Genomic DNA, 21,676 nt, shown 5'->3' on the forward strand with positions numbered 1-21,676 from the left:
TGTTTAATAAATGTATTTGTTTTTCAGGTGAACTTGATGATCAGCAGACTGCTCAAACCACACACCTGAGGTATCTATATGCTGCCCCCTTGTGGCAAACTGCGAACTCTGCTGGAAGCTGCCAATTTATTTTTTTTTATAATGAAATTAGCCTTTTGTATCACAATTACAACTTTTTAAAACAAATATAAGGCAGTTTTCTCTCTCCACCTGGACACCCTGGGTGGTGGCTCACTCAGGTGAATAAGAGTTCATTTAGGAATTTTGGATGAACAGTCTGTGAAATGCAGAAAGTCTGTGGTTACAATACTTATTTATGTATTTATTTTGCTTTTGGTCACTTAAGGCACGTGGGTCATCAAATGAGATGTGGCGCATATCCACACTGGGATTTGGGATTCATGTCTGATGTCCTTCCTGAGTCCTGACACATCTCCAGCTCCTAGTCCCTGGAGTTCCCAATCAGTCTCCAAGTCAGGACCTGCTCTGATTCTGAATGTGTGGCGCAGAATATACAGCTGACAAGATTCTTTGGGTACCACTTATTTTGCACCAAAAGATATAAATTTATGCCTAAAGACGTTTGTTCTAAATACTTGGATGAACCATTGTTGAATATGCACTTCTTCCTTTCGTCCAGTAGATGTCTGTTACATGCTATAAATAAACTATAACCCTCACAAACTGCTTTTGAGTCTTTTTAAAAGTACTGTATAATAGAGGTAGGCGGATCGATCCTAATATCGATTATATCGATACCAGCGCTGGTACTGATAATGAATGATGCTCGTGTAAAAAGATCGATACTCAAGCTTTTTTCTCTCCTGCACGCGCTGACTGCTGCACACGCAGATTCATCAGTCTACTCTCTGTCCGCAAGAGCAGTGCTGCGCTGTCATACAACATGGAGCAGCGCACCCTTGTATTGTGGTTTGTCAGCCCTCTACCTCAGGAGATTTTAAGTTGTGTTGAGTGATTTTTTAAACAAAAATGTTGATTGTGATAATAAAGTATTTTGCTGTCACGTATAGTTTGGCGAAATTCTACCATAAGGTCTTTTGGATCCTTTGGATCTATGAAGCTTAAATATGAAAAAGTATTGGTATTGATATCGGCGATACTGGGCCTGTATTTACTTGGTATCAGATCAATACTAAAATTCCCAGTATCGCCCACCTCTACTGTATAAGATCAAACTCGTGCCATTTCCGACCCCTCCCTCTCCTGTCTTTTTGGCAGTCTTGTTTATCATTGGTCACATGACTCCGATAAAGCTGGAAAAGAACAAGGAGCTGTCTGTAGCTACTTTGTTCATGGTGCTTGTTAAATGTCAACTTGTTTCAGTTTCATTATGTTCATTATTCACTGAATAACATTTAGTTCAACTTAATGCTCCAATGAGCAGTTTTTCAATTTATTAGTTAATCTACAACCGGCTCATTAACCATATTCACTGAAACCTTTTGACCTATTAGCAACATGCTAATGCACATATAAATCCTACGCTGAACGGTTTGGAACCTCTGTTGTAAAACACTTGGTGATGTAACATTTAACCACAACAAATATGACACAATGAGACACAGTTCTGTATATCGGTGCATTCCTAGACTGAATTTTATTCGGGAACAGCATCAGTGAATTTCTTCGAAATGAATATTACACGACTGAAGCCAAAATCAAAGATGTATAACCCTATTTAACACAACTTATCCTGTCATCTGAATGAGAGCTTTTATGAACAAAATTCTGTTGCCTTGTTCTGTTTTTAAACGCACACAAACACACTTGAGTATAAATGCATGTAACGCTTCAAGCTCTGACAGAAAGTGAGGTATGATGCATCCCTTCTTTCAGTCACTATAGCACCAAATGGCAATTTACATCATTTCCTGGAGTACCGTCAAAGAGTTGGTCGGTTTTGTTCCTTTGGTTTTGAAGTGGTGCTTCCATGCCTCAAGGTCATTAGGCGGGTGTTTGTGAAAGGGGAAGTTTGGCAGAGTACGATCCCATGGTGTTCAGTGCTGCATGGATCCGGAAGTGTAGCCTAGATTCCATGTTGTAGTATTTGTAGTTTGTCCTGTGAATCACATCATGTTCTAATGGAATACCAATGGCAACACTTTGTATTTCTGTGGCTACATTTAGTTCCACATAATACACATTCCCCTCACAGAGGATCTCTGAATACAAGACCTGAGATCCTGATGTGTTTGGGATCCACAATGGCCACATTCATCATTATTTACTCAAACATATTTATGCATTTAAAGAAATGATTCCAGTTTGCAATGCAGTTTGTTCATGCTTCAGAAATATGCAGTTGAGACATTTAAGTCCTCCGTCGAACAAATTGGAATGGAATTTCACTTTGCTTAATGGCCATCTTTATTTGGGAATTTTGGTGATTCACACCTTGATGTTGAAGAGGAGTGTCGACATTTTTCATCCTAGGCTCTATTTTGAGATGTTTTGGGGCTCATCTTTTCACTTGGGACAAACAAAACTAAATTAATTGCTGCATTATTGATTTAAAATGCAAACAGAGTCATGAGCTAACTAGCTGTAAAACGTAATGGCATAGGGCAAGCTAAAATGACTTTTCATAAATTGTTTGTCTTCACTGAACAGTCAACAATGTCATTTCACATGTCTAGTAGTAATGTAGATGGTCCCAATGGAGTTAAATGTGTGCATGTTTAACTCACTAAATTAAAAAAAAAATTTTAAATGACTGATTACACAATTAGCTGCTTACATTAGCCTGGCCATCCTCACCTTGCACTACTCTTCAATGATGTGTTACAAGCTGACTGCCGATGAGGGGCTGTGTCTTACAGAACATTTAGTGAGGTAAATATGCACGTTTGCCTCTGCAGGGATCCTCTCGGTGCTACCAGACACTTCTAAAGACATTTTCGCCTGTTCAGTGGTAACAAGAAATGGTTTATTGAGAGTGATTTTAGTTTGTTCAAGCCCAATAACATTATACACCTGGTTAGCCTGGGATCGTGTTATGTAGAAAGAAAAAAGACATCCCCTAAAACATCAAAAATAAATAAGTGAATCAATAAAAATAAAAAAAGACAACTGAATTTGTAAAATCTGAGCATTCTTCTTGAAGAGAAGCAAAAATTTTGCATGAAAACAATATCCAAAGTGCTTCATAGGTCGCAAGACTTACTTAATACTTTCCATCAGTGCAATGGCCTCTTCAGTATCTCCTCTCTGTCTGTACAACAGTCCAAGCTCATAAATGGTAAATGGCACCAGATAGCTGTTATATCGTATATCGTTTTCACTGCAGAGATACGGGGGGGGGGGGGGGGGGGGGGGGATAGCTTCAAAATGTTTAAATGTTTAAAACAATTGCAGCGATCAAAATAACATTTAGAACTGTAAAAACTCTAAGGTTCCTATCTAGGTGTCTATGGGTTGTGTTGCCATTTATAGTGCATAATCTGAGTGCAAAGTAGGACAAAGGGAACAAATGGTTTGTATTTCATCATTTCATTGGTCATGGGGTATGTTTTGGGCAAAATATAAAGGAAAACTATCATATTTAATCTGCCATTGCACCCGTATCTGGTGCATTGTTATTTAGATGGTAGATTAAGAAGTGAAAGTTTTCCTGGTGAGGAAAAAGCTGTGTGCAGTGTCAACGCTCACAAACAGATCATTTATGGAGCTTTGCGCAGGGTGAAGATAGGGCTCTAAACCTCCAGAAGTGGAGTCTGTTCATCCTGAATAAGAAATACTCTTAACCTGTAGGGTAATGGACTGAAATAACACACTGAAAAAAGTGAAAACTGGACCAATTTTTTAAAAATTATTTGTTCAACCTAAATGTATTTCAGTAGTTTCTCTCAAAGTAAATGTATAATGTTGTTGTCCTTTTGGCTGCTCCCGTATGTTTGGGGTTGCCACAACGGATACAGCCTGATCTCCATTGGCCTTTGGCACAAGTTAACACCAGAAAACTGCATTTATAATGAAAGGTTTCAATTCTAACATAAATATACTTTGAGAAAACCTAATACATTTAGGTGTAACAAACTCCAGTAATTTTTTTTAAGTTGATTCAAAGTTTTTTTCAGAGTGCATTTTAGCCTTGGTCATTAAAACAAAGTGCACAATGAAACTGTAGCATTAATAATAATAATTTTTAAAAAATCAGGTAAAATTCTTTTTAAATAGCTAATAGCAACAGGTTCAAATTTGTAATATTTTCCTCACCTGGAAATGACATTTAGAAAGCAGAGTTCGGCCCAGTCGATACGGCCCAAGTGTCGCAGACACAAACCCTTCAGCAGCTGCACCATGCAGTGGTCATCATGGTGATACTCTGACGGTTCTGGTAATTATACAAAACACTGTTAACTTACATTTTAATGACGACAATAAATGCATTGCCAGTTTTTGTTTCTTACTGTTCTTCTCACTGAGATCACATCTGAGCTGCTCCTCGGTGTTCTCTAAGGTGGCCAACAAGCTTTCAGTCAACTCGGCTCTTCTGCCGACTATTGTGTAGCCGTTCCACACATACATCATTTCCTATGACAGACAACGCTCATTTAAAGACAATTCATCCTATTGATGATCTGAAATGCACAAGGGCTCACCAAAGCTGGCACGACAAGTTTGACGGGGACTGGAGAAGAGTACCGCTGGGCCTTCTTCGCAGCAAACTTCTCAGTCGGAATAGACTTCCCAGCAATCCTCAGTCTGAGACCATCCACCTGTCTGCAGTACACAATTTGTACATAACGACACAATACACAATTGAATGTAATTTCTCTCTTTTCCAAACCTGAACAGTTCTTCCACATTCTCTCCCAGTCTGATCACGTCTTCTTCTGGGAGCATGCTCAAGATGGCAGCTTTCTGGAACACGTAGATAGCCTATGAGGAGACCATAAATTGAGGTCACTTGTTGAAACAGTCAGGTACACAAGTACTTGGGCAGTGACACAAATTTTGGAACTTTGCCCCTACTACAATCAAAGTATTCTGGTAGTGTCGACTTTTATCTTTAAATTAAGGAGATTATCAAATACATAACATTAACGATTTAGGAATTATGGAAATGTGTATGCATAGTGCCTCCATTTTCGTAGCTCGTAAGTAATGCCACAAACTAAATACAAGGATTATTGTCAATAGAAATTATCACTTTTACAGCCAGTTTTCTTTATACAAGTCTGTGGATGTATACATGAACATGTCCAAGTCATTGTCTTTGACTTCATTCAAATTCCGCTCTATTTTAAGAGGCCGCGAACAGAATTCTTTTGCACAGTGCCCGCGTTTCTTATTTTTCATTTGTTTCATCTTATGTATTGTTACAATGACCAAGCTTATTGTTTTATTTGTTTATTGCTTGTATTTTATTTGTTTTTAATGTTCTCTTGATGTTGTTAATGTGTATATTATGAAGTGTGCTGCTGTCTTTCTTGGCCAGGTCACCCTTGTAAAAATGGTTTTGATCTCAGTGGACATTTTATCTGGTTAAATAAAGGTTATATATACATCAATCTTTAAAAAGTATGGTTCTACTAAATATCTGGAATAGGTAGTTCTTAAAAACCTGAGTGACCTTGCAAAAAAGAGAATAGTGAGGGAAGCCACCAAGACACCAGACAACTCTTATGGAGTTATAGGCCTCTGTGAGCGTGATCGAAGAAGCGGTGCAAAGTATACAACTTTTATCTGTTGCACCACCAGTTAGACAGCTTCGTGATGGAGTGGAGCAGGGAAGGATTTTTTTGAAAGATTTTCTTAAAAAGTACACATTTCAGCTGCAGTTTGCCAGATGGCACGTGGAAGGCTCCAGCGCAGATTTGATCAGCTTCTCTGTTCCGCTCTACTCTACCATGAATCTGTGATTGTGCAGCAGACCAAAGTTGCACTATGCACAGTCTCTCCGATTAGTCACCTTCTCCAGACCTACTTACCATGCAGTATCATACTGTTTGCATTTCTGAATGATTGATGTAAATGAAATCCAAGATATATTCAGTGACTAGGAAATGTTCATGCATCCATCCCCTCGCTTTAAAAAGTAATTTGTACCATTAATAATCCTTGTATTTATGTAGTTTATCCATTTATGGGCTCTGAAAATGGAGGCATTGCATATAAAAATTGCAGCAATTCCTCAGCTCACTGAAATAAAGCTGAAATTCAGCACTACAAACACATTTGTTGTTAGATTTCAATTCGATTGTGCTCATGTACACTGAAAACAGAGTAGCTGAACCAACTTTAATTGTTTCAATTGGTAACATCTAAATGAATTAAGTTGTTCGAACTTAAGTTTGTATGTTAGAGCTGATCAAACTTACTAACTTAAGTTCAAACTTAATTCATTCAAGTGTTACCAATTGAAAAAACATTTTAAGTTGGTTCTTTTTTCAGTGTACACAGGCAACATTACAAAAATAGGGTGACTGTCCAAATAGCCCCCTCCCAATTACCTGTGACCATTTGCTCTCTTTGCACAGGAGGTCGGCATAATGGTATGCATCCTTCCAGTTCTGTTCAAATGAGTATGACCACATCAGCTCCCAGTAACACAGGTGGTGAATCTGACGCCACTCCTCCTGTGCTGCAATGCACGCCAGGAACTTCTTCTGAGCCTAGAGAGAAACCCAGCTCTCATATATAGAGAAACAGGTCATTCCCAGCTATAGGCAGGGAGTCACTCAGCCAGTGAGTTGGTTCACAAAATTTACACCATTAACTCTGGATATTTGTTTCTGAACCTTTGGGTTCTGACAGATACACGAAAGGGCAATAAACCTCCAATTTTGGAGAAGGGTGGCATCTTTTAAAGTGAAGTTGCTTTTGAAGCCTTTGCTCTCTGAGCACTTTTTATCAAGTTAATACAACCCCAATTCCACTGAAGTTGGGATGTTGTGTAAAATATAAATAAAAACAGAATACAATGATTTGCAAATCCTCTTCAACCTATTTTTAATTGACTACACCACAAAGACAAGATATTTAATGTTCAAACTGATACACTTTTATTGTTTTTGTGCAAATATTTGCTCATTTTGAAATGGATGCCTGCAACACATTTCAGCAAAAGACTGGGAAACTTGATGAATGCTCAAAAAACACCTGTTTGGAAACAGGTGAGTGTCATGATTGGGTATAAAAGGAGCATCGCCAAAAGGCTCAGCCGTTCACAAGCAAAGATGGGGCGAGGATCACGACTTTGTGAACAACTGTGTGGAAAAAAAAAACAGTCCAACAGTTTAAGGACAATGTTTCTCAATGTTCAATTGCAAGGAATTTAGGGATTCCATCATCTACAGTCCATAATATAATCAGAAGATTCAGAGAATTTGGAGAACTTTTTTTTGGAAATCATGGACGTTGTGTCCTCCAGACAAAAGAGGAAAAAGACCATCCAGACTGTTACTAGCGCAGGGTTCTAAAGCCAGCATCTGTGATGGTATGGGGGTGTGTTAGTGCCCATGGCATGGGCAACTTACACATCTGTGATGGCACCATCAATGCTTACATCCAGGTTTAGGAGCAACACATGCTGCCATCCAAGCAACGTCTTTTTCAGGGACGTCCCTGCTTATTTCAGTAGGACAATGCCACGCCACATTCTGCACGTTACAACAGCGTGGCTTCATAGTAAAAGAGTGCAGGTACTAGCCTGACCTGCCTGCAGTCCAGACCTGTCGCCCATTGAAAATGTGTGGCACATTATGAAGTGCAAAATACGACAACAGAGACCCCGGACTGTTGAACAACTGAAGTTGTACATCAAGCAAGAATGGGAAAGAATTCCACCTACAAAGCTTCAACAATTAGTGTCCTCAGTTACCAAACGCTTATTGAGTGTTGTTAGAAGGAAAGGCGATGCAACACAGTGGTAAACATACCAGTGTCCCAGCTTTTTTGAAACATGTTGCAGGCATCCATTTCAAAATGAGCAAATATTTGCACAAAAACAATAAAGTTTATCAGTTTGAACATTAAATAGCTTGTCTTTGTGGTGTATTTAATTGAATATAGGTTGATGAGGATTTGCAAATCATTGTATTCTGATTTTATTTATATTTTACACAACGTCCCAACTTCATTGGAATTGAGGTTGCATAATATGCTGGTTAACCAGATATGGTTTTAGTGGGGGTCACTGAAATAAAAGTCTATTTCTGCCAGAGATGTAGTACCAAAAACTTTGACACCATCAGTGAAGACAATTACTGTTTAAAATTGAATTTTAAACAAATTTATTCAGGCATTTCTTACGTATGTGAAGTCTCCTTTGAGTAAAGCGATCCGTGCAGTGTAGAAAAGAATGAGGGATCCCTGTGGATAAGGTACAGTCACATTAATTCCAAAGCAGAGCTGTTTCATTAGCAGAAATGAGAAAATAAAAGAGAGAGAGAAAAAAAGAGTAAAATTCACAGTCTACATTAGGGAACTTTTTAGCGTAGGGCTCTAGCAGAGTTTCAGCCTCAGCAAGATTTCCTTCACCAATACCTAAAGGAACACAATTAACAGGAAGAAAATTACAAGTTTGATTTATGAAATGAGAAATACGTTTAGAAAATTACAGTCAGCAAAAATATACTGTAGATGTAACACTTTTATTTTCAGTCTCATTTTTCATGAGTTGAAGTAAAAGATCTACAACTTTCTCAGCACACAAAAGGCTTATTTTCCTCAAATTTTGCTCACAGTCTTGTTAAACTCCATCACTCACCTGGCTGGTATGGCATATCCAAATGCAGATTAAACCGCATGATTATAGCACAGATGTGCCTTGGACTGATCACAATGAAAGTCAGCTCTCAGTGTACTGTTGATCTTGGAAAAAGATACACTGATCTGGACTAGTGTGGTTCCATGTGGTCTACAGTTGTGAGACTGGTTGGAAATGACACGAGTTGGCTTATGGTAGTGAAATGAATATTCAATTTATGGGCAACATCTGGACATTCCTGTAGTCAACATTCCAACTGCACAATCCCTCAAAACTTGTAGCAGCTGTGGCATTACCTTTTTTGACCAAACTGCACATTTTAGTCAAGTCAGGGAGCATGCGCTGGTGCTGTCTAATCCACTGCACCATGGAACTGGTCTGGGTTCTGGATGGCAACCACCCTGGCAGACAACCAATCCATCTTCATCTCTTGAAGTAACACTGTATCTGCCACAGCCAGGTGAAATGTGGCCACCACCTTGTCCTTCTCAAGCCACTGCAGCCCTCAACAATGAGGCACCCGCATGCTGGGTCATGCATTGAGAAACGCACCACGACCATAACTGATGCTCCTCATCTTAGTTTCCCAAAGTAACTGTTCTTTTGACATGAAGTTATTTCAGTGGTACCCAATGACAGAGACCGAATACCAAAGTAATCATCTTAAGTCATTGGTTAATGTCCAAGTCTCACAACCACACAGTAAGACAGGAAGCAACAGCACCCTTCAAAGATATACGTTCCTTCAAAGATATACCGACACTGCCAAACATCTTTAATTTAGCGTTGGCTTCTATTATGACTGGTCCAAGGAACACTTGTGCAATAATCATGCTGCTTAATCAGCATCTTGCCATTTTAACAAGCATAATTCAAAGACAATACACCTGATCTTTGACTTCAACTCATGAAAAATGGGAGTGAAAACAAGTGTTGCATTCATACTTTTGTTAAGTAACCAATCATGTTGGAAAAAAAATACTTTAAAAACCGTCACATCCTCTCATTACACCACGGTGTCATTCTGACCTAATATAACAGTGATGTAGAGATGAAACATCAGCAGAGTCAGGGTGCAGAGGATAGAGCGCAGGCTTTGGCTGTCTGCTCCTTCTCTCAGCTCCGACAAACCCAACTCCTGCAAGACAATCAGAAATTACCTTAAGTTTGACATTGAAACATTCGCTGCTCTTAGTGTGTTGCATTATTAAAATTGGGGTTTTGCAACCCACCCTGTCCCCAGAGAACCCCAAAAACTCCATCAATCTGAGGACTCTGGATGGAAACAGAGACAGGATCTGATGAAAGCAGAAAAAGTAATACAATAAAACAGTCAGATGTTGGTTAGGCTACTTTACTACAGACTGCAAATCAATCAGTGGTGGGTAGAGCTAAGCTAAAATTGATTGATAATTGCTAATCTGCTAACTGAAAAGTTAACTGTGATAAAGCTACACCAATAAATCACAAAAAACATTTAGCTGAAGAGCAACCACTAAATTTTATTAAATTAATTTAACTGGCCTTTTTCTTCTTCTTCTTTTTATTTTGGCCCTAAAACCCCAAAGACCCAACCTAAGAGTTTTAATATGCTGAATTGTAAACATGGATGTTGCCGAAAAGGTTCATGTACATAAAGAAATTCAACAATAATTTACATTCAACATACAGTTTATTCACAGTACAATAACAAATATTAAGAAATGAAAATACACATGGAAAATATTTTTAATTAATACATTATACTGGTTTGACGTCAACTCCTCGAGGTGACACTTGTTGCGGTCGTGTGTCGATTTGAATGACTGATTAGTGTGTAAGCTCCAACAGGAGCAAACACGTAGGATTTTAGGGTTTATACATGCTTTTGGACATTAAACTTTATAAAAAAAAAACAACAACATGTTAGCTGACTTAAAATTAGCTAAACTAAATTTAGCGGAAGCTAACTGACCTGCTAATAGGTACGGTCGTACATCCGGGTCATACACGCGCACATAGCAATGCGCATAGTAACCAGTAAGCGGCTGAAAACAAACCGCTGTCGCGCACATTTCCTACTTGATGTCCATCACGCTCACATCGTTTTGCTCCATTTTTTTCTACTTAATATACACCAGTTTTGAATGAATGAAAGAATGAATTTATTCGGCACACATTGATCCAAAACAAATCAACAAAACATACAAAGAAAAGGAGAAAATAATCCAACAGTGCACCCATGTGGCCGAAAGGGTGCAGGCAGAAGCAAAGCTTGTAAACGCCTACCCCATTAACCAAAAAAAATAAAAATTGTACATATGTATATAAAAGTTATACATATACCTAATACAAATATAAATTGATCTCTGAACTACAAACGTACAACATAAACGTACAAGCAGCACTACACCAAAACAAGACAAAAGCAATAAACCTAATTTAACATACTATAATGAGCAATCAAAGTTTCTGTAGAGCCTTTTATGGCCTACCAAAGTACCAAGTGGTTTTATGTTATCCGTGCAATTTTTCCAAATGTTAACACCTTTTACAGAAACACGACTTTTTGTGGTAGTTCGTGTCTTTGATTACTGAAATAACAATGTTCCTCATAAATTCTAACTGGAGTCTCTCATTTTAAACAGGTCCTGGACAGGTTGCGATAGCAGCTTAAATAAACAGCGGTAAAGATGACTATATCAACAATGGTTGTGAGTGCGCATACAGTTTGTTTTCAGCGGCAATCCAAAATGACAGCCATAACTAAGCAGAAGTGACATAGGCCCAACCGTACCTATTGTTTTCAAAGTCAGTTGAAAAGCTAACCAGCTCACCAAAATGTTAGCTTAGCTAATTACCTGCTAGCTGATTAGGTGACCTGTGCACATCACTGAATTTACTAACGCTGTAAGAATTACTAGAAGATGCATATATGGCAATTTACACAGAAATGAAACATGCTTCATTTTTAAAATTTCTCTCTTGCTCTGGAAGACATTTGAGAAAGGAAAAAAAAGTTTCTTGTTATTCTCACCAGATTAAATGACCCAATGCCCATGTTGACACCTGCCCTGAAATGAGTGTAGGTACTCTTTTGTCTCTCTGTGTCATCTGTGGCATATGTCATCGCCTGGCAGTTCCTGTTCACACACAATTTTAAAAATTGCACTGAATTTCTTTTTCAACCCTCCTTATTATATAGAATTTATTTAAAGCTATATATATATATATATATATTACACACAGTACATATGTCATATTTAAAAAAAAATTTTGTGGTGTATAAGACGTCTTGTTTTTCTTTATCTGTGGTGTACAGTAAAACCCCTGGTACAATGACAATAAATATTATTTTATTCAATTCTATTATTCTATTCTATGATCTTCCAAATTGAACGTTCTCAAACTCGTTAGCCTGCACTAGCAGCCAGTAGACAGTGTATAGTGGAGCAACCACAGATTCCTTATCGTTGTTCTTCAGTCTTCTGGCTGCAATGCAAAATTTGAAATATGGAGGAAGCATGTTGTTTTGGGCCATTGTATCAACATAGTTCTGCAACATGGTGGTCTCCATTAAGGGGGTCCGCTCCCATGTAGCTATGAAGGGCTTATTCTTAACATAATTTTTTTTTTTTTTTTTGGAGGTTATACACCAATGAACAGATGTTATGAAATCTATAGTCCTATATTCAATTTCTGCTCATAAACGCCTCTAAATTCTACACACCGTAGCTTTAATGTCAATATTTCCCCAAAACATCTTACTTGAAAATCTGATAACTGTTTCGAATTGTCATCCCTCCTTTGATGAAGCCGATTATGCTGTCATCCAAGAAGGAGAGCGTTGCCTTCAGCAGCAGAACCTCAGCGTAGCACAGCTCTGCATGCATTTCCTCTGTTAACAGGCAGGAAAGGTCACATGTGAACCGTGCAAACAACAACACGGATTCCCCGATTTTGTGAGGTTACTAGCATATTGAAACCCTGACAGAAAATTGCTTCTTGGTTTAAATTAACATGGTGGGGGCCCTATCTTCATAGTTGATGGCGCATCGTCTAAAATGCAAAGCACAAGCGGATTTGGACCATCCAACTCAACTTTGACATTTACACAGCACGTAATCTGAGTGCAAAGTAGGGTGCAGTGCACGCTGTGTTGAAGGAGAGGATTTCTGTTAAGAAGGCAGATCTCCACACAGTGTCAAGATGCTTGAGCAGATCAGTTATGGGAAAAGCAGTCATCTGCCACAGCTATATGTGCACACCCTCCACCTACCACTATCTAATCTCCTCCACATCCCACCAGGTACAGACAGCCCCCCATCTCCACTGCATCTGGACAACCAAATATTGGTGCTCCTACCTGCAGACCTCGGAAGGAAGAAAACCCATGTAAAAATATGGTACAAACAATTAACATTCTGAACTCTTCAGGTGTTTTGTTACTTTAATTTGATTAATATTTCTGATCAGTTAGGTTTAGTAGTAGTAGGCATCATGTATCAACAACTTATATTTTGGTATCATTACTTTTTTTTTGTAATTTTTTGTTGTCATTTACCAACTGAATATGTCAAAAAGACATGAATCTTGGAACCCACCATATTTTGATATAGATCTGGAATAACTGATCCTGATTCCTTTGATGAATATAAAAGGATCAAAGTGATCAGACTCTTAGGTTAGAACCTGCCCCTTAAACCTGACTGCTGATCTTGATTATAGTGTCAAGCAATCAATAATCAGCAAACACGATTCAAGTTCAGTGATCAGATAATATTTGTGGATCAAAAGTGAGCAATGAGGATCAAAGTTCAGAATCAAAGCTTAGGGATCCAGATGAAAGATCAGTAATCATAATCAAAGTTTAGGATCAAGGATGATGAGGATCAAACATGGTTGATCAGGATAAACTTTCAGAATCAGAGTTTAGGCATAAGGATCAAAGGTCTGTGATCAGGATCAAAAGTCAGTGATCAAGATCAAAGTTAAGGATCAAGAATGAGTGATCAAAATCAAAGTTTAGAATTTTAAGGTTAGTGATAAGGATCAAAGGTTAGTCATCAGTATCAAAGCACACAGTTAAGGTTGAGTGGATTAAAAATTAGGATTGAAGTTCAACAATCAGATGCTAAAATCAGTGACCAGAGTGAAACGTTGGGAATTCAGTTTAATATCAGTGGGCCAAATAAGGGCCAAAGATGACTGATCAGGATTTAAGTCCAACAATATTCTTTTATTCTAGATAAATACACTCAACAAAAATATAAATGCAACACTTTTGGTTTTGCTCCCATTTTGTATGAGATGAACTCAAAGATCTAAAACTTTTTCCACATACACAATATCACCATTTCCCTCAAATATTGTTCACAAACCAGTCTAAATCTGTGATAGTGAGCACTTCTCCTTTGCTGAGATAATCCATCCCACCTCACAGGTGTGCCATATCAAGATGCTGATTAGACACCATGATTAGTGCACAGGTGTGCCTTAGACTGCCCACAATAAAAGGCCACTCTGAAAGGTGCAGTTTTGTTTTATTGGGGGGGGGGGGGATACCAGTCAGTATCTGGTGTGACCACCATTTGCCTCATGCAGTGCAACACATCTCCTTCGCATAGAGCTGATCAGGTTGTCAATTGTGGCCTGTGGAATGTTGGTCCACTCCTCATCAATGGCTGTGCAATGTTGCTGGATATTGACAGGAACTGGTACACGCTGTCGTATACGCCGGTCCAGAGCATCCCAAACATGCTCAATGGGTGACATGTCCGGTGAGTATGCCGGCCATGCAAGAACTGGGACATTTTCAGCTTCCAAGAACTGTGTACAGATCCTTGCAACATGGGGCCGTGCATTATCCTGCTGCAACATGAGGTGATGTTCTTGGATGTATGGCACAACAATGGGCCTCAGGATCTCATCACGGTATCTCTGTGCATTCAAAATGCCATCAATAAAATGCACCTGTGTTCTTCATCCATAACAGACGCCTGCCCATACCATAACCCCACCGCCACCATGGGCCACTCGATCCACAACATTGACATCAGAAAACCGCTCACCCACACGACGCCACACACGCTGTCTGCCATCTGCCCTGGACAGTGTGAACCACGATTCATCCATGAAGAGAACACCTCTCCAACGTGCCAAACGACAGCGAATGTGATTATTTGCCCACTCAAGTCGGTTACGACGACGAACTGGAGTCAGTTCGAGACCCCGATGAGGACGACGAGCATGCAGATGAGCTTCCCTGAGACGGTTTCTGACAGTTTGTGCAGAAATTCTTTGGTTATGCAAACCGATTGTTTCAGCAGCTGTCCGAGTGGCTGGTCTCAGACGATCTTGGAGGTGAACATGCTGGATGTGGAGGTCCTGGGCTGGTGTGGTTACACGTGGTCTGCGGTTGTGAGGCTGGTTGGATGTACTGCCAAATTCTCTGAAACGCCTTTGGAGATGGCTTATGGTGGAGAAATGAACATTCAATACACGAGCAACAGCTCTGGTTGACATTCCTGCTGTCAGCATGCCAATTGCACGCTCCCTCAAATCTTGCGACATCTGTGGCATTGTGCTGTGTGATAAAACTGCACCTTTCAGAGTGGCTTTTTATTGTGGGCAGTCTAAGGCACACCTGTGCACTAATCATGGTGTCTAATCAGCATCTTGATATGGCACACCTGTGAGGTGGGATGGATTATCTCAGCAAAGGAGAAGTGCTCACTATCACAGATTTAGACTGGTTTGTGAACAATATTTGAGGGAAATGGTGATATTGTGTATGTGGAAAAAGTTTTAGATCTTTGAGTTCATCTCATACAAAATGGGAGCAAAACCAAAAGTGTTGCGTTTATATTTTTGTTGAGTGTAAGTAAAAATTAGTCAGCATGGTCACCATGTGTGTACATGTGCATAGTGTAGAGCCAGGCAGCAGGATGTTAATCACCTTCTGTCAGGTATGTTTGTCCATACCACAGGCTGGTTATAGTATCCATAATTCCAGTTTTCCTACGAAATCTGTTAAGGAACATATCGCAGGATAGTGTGGAATATTCTTAACTTTGACATGTACAATGTTGTTTAAATTCCAGAAACCATCCTTAAAACTGTTGTTGATACCGGCAGTGTAGTTAAACCCATTAAACCTTACCTCTGACATGTCTGCAGGGATTCTCTCAATGACGCCATGGCAACGTCAATATCATTTGATTCAAAAGTCATCCCTGCCTGCATCACCAAAATACTGCTGTAACCCATCGCGTGGTACATGCTCTGACTCTTCCTGAAGAAGGCAAATGCAACCCGCCTTTAGTTCCTCAGTCCATATGACCAGGATTTAACAAATGTTACATAAATCTACTAAGTGAACAGTGTGAGTGACTTACCGAGGTCGTAGAAGAGCCAGTGCGTCGCAAAATCTGTTGTTAAGAAAAAGCTCAAGGGCATTGGAACAGTCCTTCAGTGCAGTTTCTAAATTAATTTCATGTCTAAAAAAACAAATAAAGCAAAAAACACAACAATTTAAAAAAAAGACCACAGAAGTAAAAAAAAAAAAATAATAATTTCAGGTTGTTTATTCCAAACTAACACAAAGCCTCAGTGACAAACATGAAACCCAACTCAAAATTAAATGTGTTATGATTGATGCACTGGTGCCACATCCATTATATCAGTGGGTCCTGGATGGAAACCACTGAGGCAGACAACCTATCCATCCCCACCTCTCAAAAGTAACCATCTACCTGCTACAACCAGGTGAAACATGAGGGCAATTCCATGTTGTAGAACCTCACAGGTCAAAAATGTTGTTTTTTTGTTTTTCTTTAGAAATTGGGGAGAACAGTGTTTGAAATCGTAAGAGGAAATATTCACTTGTGCAGAAAGAAAGCAATTTCAGTTGCAATGATGTGTTGAAGGTTAGCTATACCATGTCAAAGCAGGTTTATTGTTGTGAAAGTGTAGGAACACGGACCCACAACAGGGGGCGCAAATTAACGGACAATGGAGGAAGTCAAATAACAACGCTTTACTGTTGTGAATAAGCACAACAAACACGGCAGATCACAATAGTAAGCAATGAAGTCAATTCACAAAAATGTGTCACGTGGGCAGGCTCGAAGATAAGAGACGTCCGTCCAAAGCAGAACCGGAACCACACGATTTCCTCCGCCACCGAATCCTGGGAATACTGGAGCCGCCAAGTCCCGAACTCCCAGGTGGCCACTGCCTCCGCTTGTCGGATCTGGTACTGCTGGCGAGGAACAAAAAACAGTTAGATGTGGATGCGTTTGCACCCAGCAACACGTATGGTGGGAAAACCACCTCCACCTCTCATCAGAAACTGGTAAGTGCAGGAGTGTGAGTACTTATCAAAGAGGTAGGGAAAAAGTCCAACACAGTCTCCAGCTGTAAATACTCACTGTCTGCTATTAAACACACAAAGCAACAAAGTATTATTGTCGGGAAGACAACACAATCGGCTGAGCACTTTACCTCCTAGGTAGAGCGATATCTCGGCAACGAGGTGGAGATGTCGTCTTGCTGATATACTACTGAAGATCAGATGATTGGTGACAGCTGTCGTAGGTGATAAGTGACAGCTGTCACCCTGGCTGCTCCTGTGAGGCGGCAGCGCCCTCTTGTGCCTGGAGCCCGCACTCCAGGCAGGGTGTCCTCTGGTGGTGGTGGGCCAGCAGTACCTCCTCTTCAGCGGCCCACACAACATTTATTTTTTCATGTTTTCTCCCATCAAAATGTGAATGATTTGGGGTTATTATTATCTATTGTATAAACTGATTTTTCATCCTCTGCATAAGCACATTATTGTATTGGGTTCATGAGAACATTGCACACCTCAGTTGAAGTGAGAAATTGGATGTCAACACTGCGCCTGCTTTGGCCTAGAAATCATAAAAATACCAACATAACCTATTAATAAGCTGTCAAATTATAGAATATGGCAATTGCCAGCCAAAGTACATTGTTTTATTAGCAGAAATTTGTTTTTGTAACTTTAAATAAAGAGTGACATACTGTAACGTTAATCATGTAATGTCAGTCACACATAATTATGCAATCATTCAGTTTATGCCTTTGATTTGTAACATGGCAAGGTGCAGCAGAATGACAGTTGCTTGCAACTTTATATCCTAGAATGAAAAGAGTTGTTAACTCTATAGTTTGAAGACAAAGTTGCAATAAAGTTTATGGATTTTCTTAATGCCTTTTTTGTAACATCAGTCACGCCCATAGTATTGAGTACTACCAACATGTACTAAGCACCACCAACTAAGTTTCCTTCCCCTACCAAGTAGACCTTGTCCCTATTATGTCTTCCACAAGATAGGAACACTCGGGGGCTGTATGTTTTAAGTCCTGGTAACTTCAAAAGGCCTGCTTCCTCACTGAATGTAACAACAGTTACTGCGGAATTGCCTGTGAGCATCCAAGCCACTGGTGTGTTCAACACTGAGACAGCAGCGTACAGGATGATGTCTAGACAAATGCATCACATGGCTAAAATGTTGGAGCTGATCCTCCCTCACAATCCAAGTGATACTCCTCATCTTAGTCTGCCTAAGTAAGTGCTTGTATGACACAAAGTCATTCTAGTGGTACTGAAGGATCCTCTGAAGAGACCTTGTACCAAAGACATCCAGTCGTCACCTTTGTTTACTGGTTAGCGTTCAAGACTTGGACCTTCATTCTCTAAGACATCATATCGACAAACACCTCCGTCCAGTAATATCATGACGACACCATAAGGCCTTCCCATGCATCACTTGACCTCAGAGGTCAACAATTGTCACTGCTGATGGACTTCTGATGGCCGAGTCCTAAAAGTCATGAAAAGCCTCGACCTGACAGACAATTGTAGTCGTAGACACTCCAATTCCCAACTCAGCTTCTCTTGTGCTATAATCACGGTATCCATTGATTCCACAAAGATCACAGTATCATCTGCAAAATCAAGCTCAGTCAGAAAGTATTCCTGAATATAAATTCTGTGTGTATGGTCCAATTCTAATGCCTGCCCTCACAGTCTGAGAGACTTGGATGTAAATTCCAAAGAAGTCATCACTTTTCCAGCCATTTTTCTTCAGACAAGTCAGGGGATGGATGAGACGTGAATATTTCCAAGCCACTGAATATGTCTCAGACTTCATTTACAACAATTATTAAGAAATACAAACAGTATGGTACTGTGTGGCAAATCTATCTGGAGGAGGCAGTTCTCCAAAAAGCTGAGTGACCGTGCAAGAAGGAGAGAACTTAAGAAAGCCACCAAGACTTCCAGACAACCCTGAAGAAGTTATAGGCTTCTGTGGCTACGACTGGAGAAATTGTGCAGAGTGCAATTTTTGCATTTTGTGTCAGCACACACAGCTTCATAGTGAAGTGGAGCAGAGAACACTAGTCCTCCAACCAGATAAAATCTAGGCTTGCATTTCCCATGTGCCTTCTGGCAAAATGTAGCTGAAATTTCAAGTCTTTTAAAGAAAATCCTCCTCTTTACCACTTCACCATGAAGCCGTCTTGCCAGGTGAAGACTGTGAGGAACCATCAGGGTTTAAACAAGAGGGAGCACTGGGATTGGGTCAATAACGGCATGGTTTGATTCCACCAGAATCTAACATCTGCTGCTATCTACTAATATGTGGTGAAACACAATGAGGGTTCTGTTGGTGGCATTTTCTACAGATGGAGGTTGATCTTTCTGATAAATAAATCCAGTGTCCACAAACATTATGAATAAACAGTTGTCCTCCTTTCTATTTCACTTACCCTGTGTCTCCCTTTAGAAAGCATTGGCCCACCTACAAAATAAAGAAGGTAACGTCTATTTTTGTAAAGATGACACTTTTCCTGATCTGTAGCATGAACATGACTGAATATGCACCCAAACTTTGTGTTTCACATTTGATAATATCCTATAGTTTTTAAAATCCTACCAGACTGGAAACCTGTCCCTGGAGCACATAGTTTATTCATTTGTAATTACAGTTTCAGCATTCCACATTAAAATAAATATATATTTTTTACACTGATACAAACTCTCCAATTTAAACTATTACTTATGCAATGAGCAGAGTGGACACACACACACACTGAAAAAAGAGAATGTCTGAACCAACTTAAAAAAGTGATACAATTTGTAAAAACCTGAATGAATTAAGTTGTTTGAACTTAAGTTTAGAGCCTGACCGACATGGATTTTTTTGAGGCCGATAACGATATTTGGATGAAAAAAAATGCCGATAATCGATAAATCGGCTGATTTGCTGATAGCTGATAAATCAGCCGATTTTTTTTTTTTAATGAATAAAATGTTCTTTTTTGGACCTTTAACAAAAAAGGTATGAGCTAAAAGCTGAAGCTTTGTCCTCATATTGATTAACTTTATAACAGAGAAGAATTTTCAAGTTCAAAAAATGCAATCAAGAATTAAACCTTTATGAAAATAGCAAATACATATCCTTAAAAAGAGTTGTGAAATACATCTATTCTTACTACATAAACTGAGTTAATCAAACTGAGTTGAACTGAAATGGGAGAAGTGTGGGGTGAATGTAATTGCAAAGTTATTACAAACAACATCCTTATAACCTTACTTGTATGCATTAGATCAATGCAGTGTGACGGAAAACTATGGGGGCTGGTGATGAACACATTTAAGCAGGGGTGTAAGCAGCTCTCAGTTGAATGGAGTCAGAGCTCCATCTACTGGACAAACGGTGCAAGGACATTTTAAAAGGACACTGCCGACACAAACATTATTTCAGTAACTGTTCTGTTTATGAGAAATTATCGGCGTTCTATCGGCAAAATTTCGGCCGATAGTGAGTACTTTGAAAAGGGCTTATATCGGCCGATAATATTGGCCGGCCGATATATCGGTCGGGCTCTACTTAAGTTTGAAAGTTAAATCAACTTTAACTTACAAACTTAAGTTCAAACAACTTAATTCATTCAGGTTTTTACAAATTGTAACACTTTTTTAAGTTGGTTCAAACATTCTCTTTTTTCAGTGCATAAAATCCTTAACAAAAAAGTTGCTTAATTGTAATATAAATATATAAATAAATAACAATCAATATATCATATAAATAAATAGAATTGTATTAAGCATCGTATTAGCAATACAGTCACATACCTGTTTGTTTGAAGTGTGATTTTCCATCTGATACTAGAAATGGAATCCAATAAAAATTGGAAATTAAAGTGGTTTGGTTAAGACGTACACATGGACCTGAATGGACGCAAAGAATGAGATATTAATGTGACTGTGTGTATTTATAAGCAGCCAGAGTCACCCAAAACCAGTCCACAGATCCGTCTCTAATTATCACGTACACCACAGTGTCACAAGTCTTTTACCACAAAATTGGGGGAGAGAACCTCCAACCCAGGCTGGATCTGAACCACACTGCGTTTTAACCCTCTGGAGTCGGGGTCGGCGCCGTCCTGCAAGTTTTATTAAATGATACGCCGTTTTTTAATGACATGAGATAGAAACATACTTTTTTTGCTGAAAAGTACACTACTCGGACTTTCGCTCACCCGTCCACCATGCTTGTAGTCCTAATAGAAGCTGTGTGATGACGTGCGCAATGTGAGTGTCCAATCGGAATTGGTCCAATATCCAATCGTAGGGCAGAGCAGTCTCACATGGTAAGCCGAAGATTGTTAGGAGCAGTGATGTGTTACTCTGTGGCATGTGAATGCTGTTTGAATAGCCCTCTGGCTGCTGGCTCCATGGGTAAAAGCGCAGCGTTGCGCAAGGTGGGCGATACCGGGAATTTTGGTATAGAGTGTTTTCACTGACATCATCAATAGCCGAGATTCCCGGAAGTGCCGCCATTACGGAGGCACTGATTTTGTAAACAAGCACCATACTCGTAGAAAACGCTGAAATAAGAGGATATTTTTACGGAATTCTAAATGGTAGCG

The 21,676-nt window shown here is 39.4% G+C and overlaps 1 protein-coding gene across 4 annotated transcripts; it reads right to left on the reverse strand.

Annotated features, from left to right (window-relative positions):
- Positions 1 to 1,598: 1,598 nt before the first annotated feature.
- On the reverse strand, positions 1,599 to 21,305 carry LOC117526444 (tetratricopeptide repeat protein 39B-like). Of its 4 annotated transcripts, XM_034188514.1 has the most exons (21): positions 21,287 to 21,305; positions 21,104 to 21,190; positions 20,880 to 20,975; positions 19,511 to 19,542; positions 16,111 to 16,212; positions 15,876 to 16,007; positions 15,672 to 15,742; positions 12,993 to 13,079; positions 12,482 to 12,611; positions 11,751 to 11,856; positions 9,967 to 10,032; positions 9,764 to 9,872; positions 8,444 to 8,511; positions 8,278 to 8,337; positions 6,477 to 6,638; positions 4,811 to 4,902; positions 4,623 to 4,743; positions 4,431 to 4,554; positions 4,237 to 4,354; positions 3,185 to 3,301; positions 1,599 to 2,080 (listed from the first exon to the last, which is right to left on the reverse strand). In XM_034188514.1, the coding sequence occupies exons 3-21, from the start codon at positions 20,904 to 20,906 to the stop codon at positions 1,966 to 1,968; spliced, it is 1,839 nt and encodes a 612-aa protein (XP_034044405.1). In that variant the 5' UTR covers positions 20,907 to 20,975; positions 21,104 to 21,190; positions 21,287 to 21,305; the 3' UTR covers positions 1,599 to 1,965. The 4 variants fall into 4 exon arrangements, with proteins under 4 accessions (XP_034044405.1, XP_034044406.1, XP_034044408.1 ...); XM_034188515.1 differs by having other exon boundaries at positions 4,443 to 4,554; positions 21,104 to 21,296; XM_034188517.1 differs by lacking the exon at positions 12,993 to 13,079 and having other exon boundaries at positions 4,443 to 4,554; positions 21,104 to 21,296.
- Between the last annotated feature and the right edge of the window lie 371 nt (positions 21,306 to 21,676).

Source organism: Thalassophryne amazonica, chromosome 15, assembly GCF_902500255.1.
Source record: "Thalassophryne amazonica chromosome 15, fThaAma1.1, whole genome shotgun sequence".
NCBI classification, from domain to species: domain Eukaryota; kingdom Metazoa; phylum Chordata; class Actinopteri; order Batrachoidiformes; family Batrachoididae; genus Thalassophryne; species Thalassophryne amazonica.

Coding starts and splice junctions, on each gene's coding strand:
- LOC117526444 (XM_034188514.1), bottom strand. CDS start 20,906: ATGGAAAATCACACTTCAAACAAACAG. Junction 11,857..12,481: donor AACAGTTATCAGATTTTCAA/GTAAGATGTTTT, acceptor GTGTGTGAACAG/GAACTGCCAGGCGATGACAT. Junction 10,033..11,750: donor GCATTGGGTCATTTAATCTG/GTGAGAATAACA, acceptor TGCTTTCATCAG/ATCCTGTCTCTGTTTCCATC.